At 41.0% G+C, this 12,993-nt stretch overlaps 1 protein-coding gene across 1 annotated transcript in view; it reads right to left on the bottom strand.

The window, feature by feature from the left end:
- lrsam1 (leucine rich repeat and sterile alpha motif containing 1) overlaps nt 1-10,740 on the bottom strand; it is a 32,449-nt gene extending 21,709 nt beyond the window's left edge. Inside the window, exons 1-12 of the mRNA XM_044173214.1 lie at nt 10,405-10,740; nt 7,546-7,734; nt 7,213-7,269; nt 4,845-4,889; nt 4,530-4,607; nt 4,160-4,228; nt 3,980-4,064; nt 3,763-3,884; nt 3,544-3,634; nt 2,439-2,548; nt 2,309-2,338; nt 684-806 (exon numbers count right to left, since the gene is read on the bottom strand). Of these exons, the coding sequence (XP_044029149.1) occupies nt 684-806; nt 2,309-2,338; nt 2,439-2,548; nt 3,544-3,634; nt 3,763-3,884; nt 3,980-4,064; nt 4,160-4,228; nt 4,530-4,607; nt 4,845-4,889; nt 7,213-7,269; nt 7,546-7,617 (882 nt within the window). The 5' untranslated portion in view covers nt 7,618-7,734; nt 10,405-10,740. The remainder of the gene's footprint in view (nt 1-683; nt 807-2,308; nt 2,339-2,438; nt 2,549-3,543; nt 3,635-3,762; nt 3,885-3,979; nt 4,065-4,159; nt 4,229-4,529; nt 4,608-4,844; nt 4,890-7,212; nt 7,270-7,545; nt 7,735-10,404) is intronic.
- Nucleotides 10,741-12,993: the final 2,253 nt, after the last annotated feature.

Genomic DNA, 12,993 nt, shown 5'->3' with positions numbered 1-12,993 from the left:
TAGTTACTCATCCAGGTTGAGGATAGTGCATCTGCAGTGGACAGATGTAGATGTAGATCCTATCCAGCCTCCTCCTAACAGCAACACGTTCCCCTTGTTCTATTTTAAATCTATTTTACTAAAGTTATCGTTATAAATATTCTTCAGTCATCTTGTTTACATAAACTGCGGCGTGGGTTGGTGGTGCATCAGCGGGGGACAATATTAGATTCTATTAGCTATTCTATTATATATATAGCTATTGCAAAGAAAGGAACGCCATGTATTGTATGTACTGCTTTCAGTGTGGCCGAGCACAGCACATTGTTATTTCTGTAAATTGTCTATTTATTACCAAAGCATTTATCAGTAACACAGTTAAGATAAAAAATATGAATGTGTTGCGTTGCATGTCGATTTAAGTGGTGCTCCTGAAATTTTCAGTAGGGAGCACAAGTGCTACTAGTGGAAAAAGTTAGTCTGGAAGCCTGCCTTTACAAAATATGAAGCCATATATTTGTGATCTGTTTTTAAAGATTTACATCTTCAGTAGCAACTAATGGGCTGAGTGCCACAGACAGGGTAGGGAAGTTGAAACTATTGAACTACAACTGTTAGTGAAGACAAGACAAGATATAGCTCCATCAAATGATCGATAACGTGCATATCTATCAAATATTGGCGTGAGTGAGCGTGTTGTGTACCTGTCGGACTGAGTTGAGCATGTTTTCCTTGCGGGAGGTGTTCATGAGAATAAGCTGGGTGTGCTCCTTTTTCTTCTCCTCCAAGTGCCGTTCGAAGGCCAGCTTCTCTTGCTGCTTCTGTTCCTGAAGGACAGAGGGACAAGTCAGAGCGTCTTCATACTGTACTGTATGTGTACATGTTTGTGTCAACTTCTAAACTTTGCTACAAGCCTGCACTGCAGCTGCCACAATACAACTTTCAGCCAGGAAAATAAAAACTACAATTAAAATATACAGTATAAATAAAAACTAACCAATAAGAAGCTAAATAACACAATGACTCCACTTGTCTTCACACCCTATCTGCATGCTTACATGTTAACCTGCACAGTATCTGTACTTGTTGTCCTAGGAAGGATGTCCAACGACTTCTACGCCAGGAAAGTTGTAAAATGTTTTAAAGGGCAATGAGCTCAACATCATTATGCTAAGTGTGGCAGAAAAAAAATACTTTTAGGTATAAATGTGTGTGTTTGTGCTTTGTCATGGTTAAAGGACCCTGTGTATGTGTTGTGATAACCGCTGGCTGTGACAGTCGGTGCTCGGATTCTACAGTTCACTGTTTCCCCTTATAAATGCTTACATTATTAAATATTGACATTTTTAAGTGAACACCCCTTTTTGAGACCGCATCCACGGTTCAATTATTGGTCCCTGATTCCATGGTGGTGCCCTGTTATTATTACCTCCTATTAATAATTTTACTGATATTAATCATTTTATTGATGTCAATAAATATTGTTGATATTTATCCCAACAGACTAAAATCAGGATCAGTCCCTACCAGTATTTCATGTACTTTGACTATAAATGATGCCTTGTGGTTGAGAATTTGTAGACTTATAATATTCAAATTCCAGCATGTTGCACAATCAGTGATGTCACAGCAGGTGCCCTCAATCAGCTGTCAAAGGCAAAATACCTGCTTTGACGCCACTGACTGGGTCTGGCCTGAAATGCAACATCCTTTAAAGACCCAAATGACAGCGAGCAGTGCAGCAATAGCTGTATGTCTTCTGTGATTCAGTACAGAAAGATATCTGCTTCTTTAGCAGCAAAATGCTTCACTGTGTTCACCAGCTAGTCGCTAACTTTGTCGGTTTATCAGAGCTTTTTAGCTGAAAACAGCTGCCTGCTGCGCCTGCAAACAAAGTTGATGAGAGCGGAGTTTGAGGTCTAGAAAACCATGACAATTAGCTAAAAGAGGCTAAAAAATCTCTGTGGAGCTGAGGGAAACTGCAGAGTGCGGTCATAATTTATGTAGGTTTGTAACTATGAGTGACACCTTTATCCTTACAGTACACACAGTCATTTGATCCACTGTTAATATAAAAATACTGGTTAGTGCAAGTACAAGCTGGGATCTTCTCTCATCAGTTACTAAAGAAAAATAAGGTATTCCAAAACCTATCCCCCAGAGACTGTGCTGAAGAAAGGGCACTGTGTCATCTGTGTCTTAAGTCGACAGGGGAGGCCATGACAAAGCTGCTGATGTGCAGGAGTTCAGTTAAAACCTATGGATATCTGGAAAAGAGCCCTAGAGACAGGCCGAATCTAACAGTGATTATGTTGCTGGAGTCACCCACCTTTCTTTTCTCATAGTCACTGAATTTGGTCTGCAACAGAAAGTGAGGAAAGATTGAGTGACACTTCCAGTTTCATCAACGAAAACCAGTTAATACAATGTAAAGTGGGTTAGTGTGTCACCTACTGTACCTGCCAGGCCTCCTCCAAGCCATCCAAACAGTCAGAGTTCTGACTGCCACAGTCACTCTCGAGCACCGGCAGGAGATACTGGGATGGGGGGCAGTACTCCTCCCCCAGCTCTGAAACCCATGTCAACCAAGAAATCCAACAATATTCTCTTATACAGTCTAATATAATGCATTCGCACAATACATTTAACCTTGGTTTTTGGGATTTTCATCCTCTTACTTCGACTGACGGATTACATGCCCTTCTGTAGTAATAATAACAGCTATGTCTTAGATCACTTTCAGTCTAGGCTTACGTTTTATACCTGTTGCTCACAATTTTAAACCTGCAGCGCAGTTCAACGAAGCTTTAGTTTTTGTGCTACAGAACTCATCAAAACACTATTAAAACTATAAGAAATACATAAGAGCCATACCACTGCATTGGGTGACCCGTTTCTTCAATACAGTGGCCAAGGCCGGTATAGTTGATTCTGAAGTAACTCTACGACTGCATTTTCACTCTCTGGAGAGTAGCTCCGCAGTGACCTACACTGGCAATGTTCTGGTAATGGACAAGCATTTGACCCAATGCAACAATATGGCTCCTTAAAGTGTTTTTTATAGTTTTTGGACAATATCAGTCTGTGAATTCAATCAATATTGCATAATTGTGTAGGATGCAACAGATTGTGAATTTTAAATTTTAAATACCCAAACCATTTGATAACAATATCCCAATTCAACATAGTGCAAAACATTATTCATGAATTAAACAAATAAATGTCTACACAGGCTGCGTAGTGATAGCAGCATGTTAGAAGAGCGGCAGCAGCATCTTCAGTGCTCCATCTGGGTCGATACAAGATGCCTTCAGGCACAGTATTGAGTGTCAGTCACCTGTGTTTTGGCAGCACTCAGAGCCCACTACACAATCTCTGTAGTTACGTGCGTAAAACGGAAGAAAATAGAATTAAAATGCACTTCGGGTCGCTGCAAGTGAAGACAGCTGGATTGATCAAAATAGAAGCATATCTGTTCCGTCAGACACACGTAAGACAGCACAGTGTGTGTGTGTGTGTGTGTGTGTGTGTGTAAGCAGTGAGTACCACAAAGTAAACCCTCACCGGTGCATAGGAAGCGTTGGATGCTCTCTGTGCCCGCTGTACACACAGACGCAGGTGGGTGGGACATCATGGCAGCATCAAGTGTAAAGCTCTGTCACAGCACACATATACACACACACACACACACACACACACACACACACACAGGGTTTGTATAAAATCATACCCAAGTTTTTAGCCTTCCTGTATTCCTGTAAGTTTGAATCCCAAGACACACACCTCTAGGGTGCGGACGTAGGCCAGAGCTTTGGGGAGCTGGACAATGTTGTTGTCACTCAGGTCCAGGGTGCGCAGGCTGCTCAAAGAACCAAATGAGGACGGCAGCTCGCTTAGACAGTTACCTATACAGAAACACAGTGATGGGGAAACACATAATGAGTGTCACTGGACTTGTACATGTCCTCTCACTCATGGGAGGAAGCAGGAAGCATCATACCCTTCAAGTTGAGTGTCTGCAGAAGCCGCAGATCTCCAATGGAGTCCGGCAGGGCCTTCAAACAGTTCTTCTCTACATTCAAAATCTGACAGGACACAAAATGGACACACATGGATGATGAGTAGCATTTATTCACACTCATTTCCTCTGCACCATGAGCCGAGTTCAGAATGGCTTTACCTGCAGTGACGCCAGCTTCCCAATGTCCTCTGGGAGTGAGGTGAGCTTGTTCTCATGCAGATCCAAAACCTTTGGAAGCAGACACATTCAGTCATGCTTCTTTAGTGATGATGCAGGGCTCAGAGATTAGGCTTCTAGCAGACATTTTATTGCAGTAAAAAAAAATCTGGTCTTTAGGTAAACCATCATCCATTTTTCATCATCAGATGGGAAGCTTAACCCGCAACCTACACCAAACTAGCCAACATGTATATCTTCATAAATGTCCAAAATGGACAACTGGTTTTAAAATCAAACAACCCTGTAATATGCTTTTAACAGGCATTTACATTTCCCATCATGCATCATGCTTGTGTCTAGTTTGCATTACCTTTAAAGTGGAAAGGGTGCTAATGTCACATCCTTTGGGCAGCAGTGACCTCAGCTCATTGTTATGGAGAATGAGGACCTAAAGGAAAGCAACAGAGGACATGTCTGACTGCTGACTGTTCAACCAGGGACACACACACATACTGACACAAGTATCGGTGATACAATATTTAATACATAAATAGAATAGAAAATAAATATATTATAAGTTTAAATTAAATAAATTGGATCTCTGCACCTGCAAATACATTTAAATATGGAATAGAAATAAACAGGTATGTTCCTGAAACTATTCATCTCCATGTTGCATTCTTACCTTCTTCTGTAGCACCTTGCAAATGGAAAAGGCACTGGAGGGAACCTGTGGCAGAACAGTCCATAGATGCCATCATCTGCAGTACTTACCACACACTAATTACTACAGAATTTTACAAACAATTGCTTCTGCAGGTACAGCAGTAATGTATGAAATGGAAGGTAAACAAAGGTTAAAACCTGTCAACACCCACACACAAGAGCATAACCCAAGTCCTCATCAGTCACTCTCAGTCCTTCAGCATAAGTAAATGAAACAGCTTTCATCGTCTTGTCTCATGACAAGAGCAGATTCTGCTCCTATTTCACTGTTTTATCATTATCAGTCGTCCACTGACATAAACTAAGCTTCCACTGACAGTCAAAAAAACAACAGAAAAAAAGAACAGGAGCGGCACTGCGGACCACCAAAACATTAATACTTGGGTTCGACCCGTGTCACTCTGAATGGGATAACACGCGAAAGTCAACCCTCCTTCATGACCACAAGCTTGTTAAGGAAGTACTGCACCACAAATAAAGCTACCACTCGCTCCTCTATGTTTCTGGTTAAATAATTATTACATTCTGATTAACAGGTGACACTGAGCAATTATAATATACTAATATTTCTGAAGTTTGGACATAGCCAGGCTAGCTGTTTCCCCCTGCTTCCAGTCTTTATGCTAAGCTAGGCTAACCACATCCTGACTCCAACTCTGTACTTAACACACAGACATGAGATTGATATTGATCTTCCAATCTCGCTCTCAGATGGAAAGGGAATAAATGGGGAAAAGGATATAAATACAAAGACCCAAAATGTTGAACTATTCTTTTAAGGTTGCTTAATAATACCTTTGGTTGAACTAAACATGTTGTAAAACACAGCGAAGGCTTTAAAAAGTGAATCAATCAAGTGAAGTGAATCAGTGAAGCTTGCCTCACACCTGTTGACAGTAGGTCCACTCCATTTCAGTGCGCCGGTGCACTGCTTAACACGTGGCCGGGACAACTGTTTAAATGGAGTGTAATCTGTCAGCCAGCGGCAGCAACCACGTGACTGTTAGCTGACAAAACAAACAACAATGTCGGCCTACAGGGTAAAAGCCACGGTAGCTTTCCTAGTCTACACATAACTGCCAGCATGGACAGAAATGTTCACAATACGATTTTATGTAAGTCTGATTGACATTCATCAGTTCTCTGTCCAACTGCAGTCCTCCTTCCTGATGCCACTAGTTCTGTGAGCCAATGGGGATTGAGCATGTGTAGTACGGTTCCCTTGTATGAAGTAGGCTATGTAAACTTTCACTTCTACTGCACTTCCGGTTTCCACTGCTTTTCTAGCCTGTTAGCTTACTACTGTAATTTTCCATAGAGGTTAGCGAGTTAGCTAACATTAGCTTGCAGTTTACTGCACACAGCCTGTGGTAGTTCATTAGCCGCCAGCGTCTAGCTTTCCAACAAAACTTGCAACGTGTGATTTCTAAAATGAGCAGTGATGAACGTTACTATATACTGTTATGATCAAAAGTTCTCTACTTAATTAAAAATTAAAATTAATTAAAAATGTCGCTGTCTTTTGATACTTGTATCGTTTGACTAGAGCTGAAAACTTAGGATCTAAACATTGAGAAACAAGGCAACTTTGCTTCTTCATGTCGAACCTCCCCCTTCTCCTATGAGAAAGATGATTAGCCGAATTAAAAAGTGATTGACAACTGGTTCAGGGTGCTTATTGGTGAACATTGATTGACAGTGGACTGCAAGCCTTTGATTAGCTAAATTAAAAAATGATTGACAGTTACCCGCCCATTCAAAGTTTCCGGTCTGCAGAGATACCCTACTCTGTAAATGGATCTGGCGTATCTGCCGGCTACGATAACTGTCAAATAGTGTGCAGACTCCGCCTACTCGGCGCAGCCATAGACTGTATATAAAGATGGACGACACATCTCCACTTCCTCCCACTGTACGTAAACGAAGCCAAAATATCCCGGCCGACTCAATCGCAAGCAAGACTCAGCTGTCAATCATGACGTGAAACCCCTTTTTTATAGCATCAAATAACTAATTAAAACCAGACTTATCAGAAAAATGAACACTTGAACATACATCAGCGTGATAAGAACTACCTAAAATGACAGAAACCATCTTTGGGAAAAATGTATTTGACGTGTACTTTGATTTTTTTGTTTGGCCTATTTCCCATCCGCTAACATGGAGGGGGCGGGGTTTATGACCTATACTGTAACCAGCCCCCAGGGGGCGATAGAGATGGTTTGGCTTCACTTTTGGGGAGCTGTCATGTGGTCCATCTTTATATACAGTCAATAGGCCACCTCAGGCGTATGCCGGCATGGTAATGGTAACAGTAACATACTCACCTCTGACAGCTCACAAACTGAAAGGTCCAGGATGTCATCAGCACCTGCCTCCTTAGACTGAAGAACAAGGAATAACAATGATTGGGTTTGTTTGTAACAGATATTCTTTCTGTTGGACAGCAAAGACATATAATGTTATGTTAACAAAGAAAATACTGCAACACTTGTAAATAAAATAAATTGTCTTATCCTGATAATCACACAAAAATGGCTGCAGGTTGTCTCAGTAATATCATGCAGGTTGTTGAAGCAACCCTCAGCATCAGCATCAGGGTGTGAGGTGGTGACTGGAGGTTAGCTGATACACACTGTAAATAAACACACTCTTCTTACCCGGCACAGCTGATATTCCAGTCTCTTCTGGGAGTGCTCGCTGGGTTTCCTCTTCCTGAAGAACAGAGGCATCCTGAGTCCTGCTGTCTCTCTGCCTGCTGGGTTTCCCTCCTGCCCCGCCACTACAACAAGAGCTGCGCCAGAGGACTGATGGCCAAGCTGGAAACCACTGACGACACTGCCGGCAAACTGAAAAGTAAGAAAATTGTGATATTGAGGACTAATCAGATGAAGCAATATGGCTTGAACTCATATTGCAATAACCCTTTTGAAGTTCCACAATACACTATATGATGACTCAAAACTATAATTAAATGTGGAAATTATACAAGTTTAAGCTGATTTCATATAATTTTGCCCTCAATTGTCTATTTACACACTCAGAAAATGCAGAGCAACATTAGCATTCATTTGGAGTCGTGTTTCTGGCCACCTAATAAATGTAAGTCCAATATTTAATCTGTTTTTGGTCTCCACCCACTCCTGAGAAAAATATCTGGTTCTTTAGCAGCTAAATGCTCCCCCATGTTTACCAGCTAGTTCCTAACTTTGTTTGTCAGCTGTTTGGTGCTGGGCACTGGGCAGGTAGTGTACAGACTTTGAGATCTGGAAAACCATGACACTTAGCTAAAAGTGGCTAAAAAAATCTCTGTAGAGCTGAGGGAAAATGCAGTATGGTGAAACCTTTATCATTACAGTACACAGAGTCATTTGATCCATTGTTAATATAAAAATATTGATTAGTGCAGCTTTAAATGATTTAAATGTGTTGTAAAAAAGAACTTAAATAGGCTAATTATTCCCATCACCTCCAAAACAGTTCAATTAAATTTTTTATTCAATTCAAATTTATTTATATAGCGCCAATTCATAACAGAACTTATCTCAGGGCACTTTTCCTATAGAGCAGGTCTAGACCGAACTCTTTATAATATTATTTACAGAGACCCAACAAATCCCACCATGAACAAACATTTGGCGACAGTGGCAAGGAAAGACTTCCTTTAAGAGGCAGAAACCTTGGACAGAACCAGACTCAATGGTGGGCGGCGTGTGTGTGTGTGTGTGTGTGTGTGTGTGTGTGTGTGTGTGTGTGTGTGTGTGTGTGTGTGAGTGAGTGAGTGAGTGAGTGAGTGAGTGAGTGAGTGAGTGAGTGAGAGAGTGAGAAGGAGGAAAGAGAGCATACAGTAGAACAATGCACGTTCCACATAGAGATGTAAAATAGTAATGGTAGTGGTAATAATATTAATGACAATAATAATTGTAGTAGCGAGTGTAGATCCAGAAATACCTGCTGAAAGTGACAGAAGGAGAGAGGAGAGAGACGAGAAAGCACAGAACTACAGGAGAGAGAAGATGTTGAGTTAGTAACATGCAGTAATGGGATAAAAATGCATACAGAGCGAGAGGAGGAAAGAGGTGCATCATGGGAAGTCTCCTGGCAGTCTAGGCCTATAGCAGCAGTTCAGAACTAAGGGATGGTTCAGCCCCTTAAATGTGGAACTACCCAAGACCTTTAGCTTGATAAGAGGAACTTTTGGAGACTCTAGAAGTAACCCTGCATCCTGGGAGCGCAGTGTTCTAAATGTGAGAGATGGTGTTCTACTGCTCCCGAACCCAAACTGGGACCTGATTCCACAGTTTTGAGAGTTTAACATCATTCCTGTTTATTCTTTGATAAGTGAAGGCTCTCAAAGCGCTGCAACTTCATATCACATTCACCCCATTCACACACCACAGCAGAACTGCTCATCAAAGTAACTAATCACTCACACCCCGAAGGGGCGACATGTTAGCTGGGGGAAGCCGGGATCGAACCCCCGACCCGCTCAACCACTAAGCCACAGTCGCAGGAAGCGCCCTCTTTTCTGATCAGCGCTCATTTGATAAACATTTCAGTAGGTTCAGTAGCTAGTGGCGGTAATAAATATGCAAACCTACATGTAGATATTGTAAGTCAACACTTCCTGTTGTTTGCCTTGATTGATAGCAGTCAGCCTACCACGCTCATGAGCCACTTGTCTGTCCTCTCCAAGCACCTAGACTTTATGTCTCTAACCATCAGAGATGGCAGCCAGTAGTAGACAATCAGTTTCTGTCGCCCAGGACACTTTCCTCCCATTATCTTAATAAAGATAGGAACAATTACAAAAACTAAAATATAAATAAGTAATGGCACACCCAGGATCACGAAATATGACATGATAAGAATAAATGAAAAATATAAAGCGAATGAAATGTTTTGTTTTGTTTTTGACAGGTTGAGGGGAGAAGGAAATATAGCCTATACGTGTTTTCAACCCATTTCAGTTACTCATTCATTTCAGTTAGCTTTTAAATTGTACTTCTGATTCATCACAATTTCAGTGACATTTGTAGCTACTGAAGCGCCATAACAAAGGTTCTTACTTGTTGTAGCTTTGAACCATTCCATTTATTTCCAGATTATAGATTTTTAAGTGTAATTTCTGATAGTATCTATGTAACTAGGGGGAGGGAGGCTTACCGTAAATTACGTAGCTAATGTTATACAGTTTAAGAGCGTAACTAGCACAAACATTGCCAAAGGTGATCAAACTAGCTACACTTGCACCTAATAACAACCGCCGTAAAGCTACATATGCTAATATTAATAGCAACAATATGAATATTAGCTCGCTGTACGTAGCTCTCTTCACACCTAACTAATGCTTCCTACCGATAAAGGCTTAATGTCAAGATTGATAATGTTAGCTTCCCCATGACAACTTGCGTTACATTTAACGTTAGGAAACAGGAGCCTTACAAAGCTAGCATGTAAACTATAAGCCACATACTATAAAAACACGACATTAAACTGACGCTAGGTGTCATACTCACAGGCTGTGTGTCGATGTTGTTTCACTGCTCCTCGCCCTTTTGAATAAGTTAGCTAATAGCTGAAAAAATAAAGGGGGAGTTCCGATGTTTGCTAACGCTGAACGTCAACATTTAACGTTAGTTAGTGATTGGCCGAGCCACTCGTCAAAAGCAGAGCGGAAAGCGAAAGTATATTCTACGTTATTTTCCTAGTTCATAAAGATGAGATAATATATAATAATATAAATATATATATATAATACAGTAGTCCCGATATGTGTCCTGTCCAGTTGATTCTCATCCCATACGACTGCTGCTTAATGAAATCATAGCAAAGCGTATCTTCTTCGTTTAGTTACTAGCGGATTGCAACTAACGCTAGCTGTAAAGTGCATACCGCCCTCTACAGAACGGAGTGTGCAGTAACATGACCTCAAGGTGTCACTGACACAGTATGTTGTCCACACAGCGTTTTCTATCATGAAAGGCAAGTTTTGGTCACACAGTTGCAAATAAAAAATACTGTTCCGGAGATGAGACCACTAGGCTATATAATGCATTAAAGTAAATGCTTCATATATTTTCTATTTCATATGCCGTATTCAGTATGGCATTCAACCTTGCATGTTAGCAGTTTGTCCACCAGATGTCACACTCGACAAATGTTTGTTGTAATCGCAGAGTGCAAGGTAGGAAACATACAATCTATTCCCATAGATGTACAGCGGTGTGAAAAAGTGTTTGCCCCCTTCCTGATTTCTTATTTTTTTGCACGTTTGTCACACTTAAATGTTTCAGATCATCAAACAAATTTAAATATTAGTCAAAGATAACACAAGTAAACACAAAATGCAGTTTTTAAATGAAGGTTGTTATTATTAAGGGAAAACAAAATCCAAACCTACATGGCCCTGTGTGAAAAAGTGATTGTCCCCTAAACCTAATAACTGGTCGCTCCACCCTTAGCAGCAACAACTGCAGTCAAGCGTTTGTGATAACTTGCAATGAGTCTTTTACAGCGCTGTGGAGGAATTTTGGCCCACTCATCTTTGCAGAATTGTTGTAATTCAGCCACATTGGAGGGTTTTCGAGCATGAACTGCCGCTGTATATGCACGTGTTTACTGTATATATCTATGCAATATGCCTGCACGTGGTGGTGATTACAATCTCAGTTTTCCTTTTTCTTTACTGACTGAGCTCCAACATGTCAATTTAAGTAGAAATGTCAGTAACCTCCACCCTTTTATAGCCAAGTGAACTAATACAAGCAATGTGTTTGGGTGTGGTTTTAACCACAGACTCTGGATCCCTGAGCAGCACTGTCCAGACAGTAGAACTCTGCTGTGCTTATTACAGACCTCTGCAGGTGTGATGTGTGACTGTGGTTCAGGCTATAGGCTTAGTTTGACCACATGGGGCAAAGAGACTGTAAATAAGCACACAATTAAAGGCGTTGACATTGTGAGCTGACATTGTGGTTAGAACAGTTTTCCCCTGAGCCCCCCTTTGGTTAAAAAAATTCTCACTGCACTGCAACCCTAAAACCACTAGTGTCTCCTTAGAAGATGTGCACATGTAGGCTTATCAATAGAAACTTTAACTTCAGTCTGATATAATGGCATCACAAGAGTAATCTCTGATTGTTACTTATTGTTATCTTATTATACTTAATGGTCCTGCAGTAGACACAGTAGGCAACAAAGTCTACAGTATGCCACTTGTGCTTCAACACATCCATCTGAGCTTTTTGTATAAAACCAGCAGTAATTCATTTCATTATTTCCTGGCCACTTTGGGGCAGTGCAGCGGCAGGTAGTGTACAGTGGCTTCATCAGAGCCTTCTTGCTGAGAACAGCTGCCTGCTGCTGCTGGAAATGATGTTTCAAGCAGTGAGAGTGACCCAAATCAGTAAAGTTGTGGTCCGCAAAAACCAAAACAATGAGCTGAAAGATGCTAAAAAGTTCGGTAGAGCTGAGGGGCACTGCAGAGTCAGGTGATGATACTACTACCAGTGACACCTCTTACACGCCACATTCATTTGATCTATTGTTTATGTAAAAACATCGATTAGTGCAGCTTTGAGTCATACATAAAATAGAACATGGATGATAACTTCAGTCCCTCCAGCTTCTGACACTGCAGGCGTAAGAATACTAAGAGATGATACTAAAACTGTGTGACTCAAAGTCCACTTTCTTTCACAACAAATGTCGCTGTGAGTGAGTTACAGTGTTGTGGTGAATATATTTTCACTATATGTTTCACTTATATGTTTTAATGTGATAAGCACTGGTGGAGAGGACTTATTCAAGTACTGTACTTCAGTACAACTGAGGCCGAGTGCTTTACTTGAGTATTTCTATTTGATGCTACTTTATACTTCCACTTCACTACATTTGAGATGTAAATAGTGTACTAAATATATGATCAGCTTCTGAAATATGCTGCAACCACACCGGAGTTGTCAGTTATGAGGCTTATGATGCTGATCAGACCTACTCCGGTTGGAGAAGTTTGAGCTGTGCTGGGATCGCGTGAGGTCACCATGTACTAATAAGAATGATAAAGTGGCAACTCGTCTCGCAACAGACCTAACAGGAGAGCCTTT

The sequence above is a fragment of the Siniperca chuatsi genome, linkage group LG18, assembly GCF_020085105.1.
Source record: "Siniperca chuatsi isolate FFG_IHB_CAS linkage group LG18, ASM2008510v1, whole genome shotgun sequence".
In the NCBI taxonomy this organism is placed as follows: domain Eukaryota; kingdom Metazoa; phylum Chordata; class Actinopteri; order Centrarchiformes; family Sinipercidae; genus Siniperca; species Siniperca chuatsi.
Note: the sequence above shows the minus strand (reverse complement) of the source record. Positions and strands in the feature narration are given on the sequence as shown.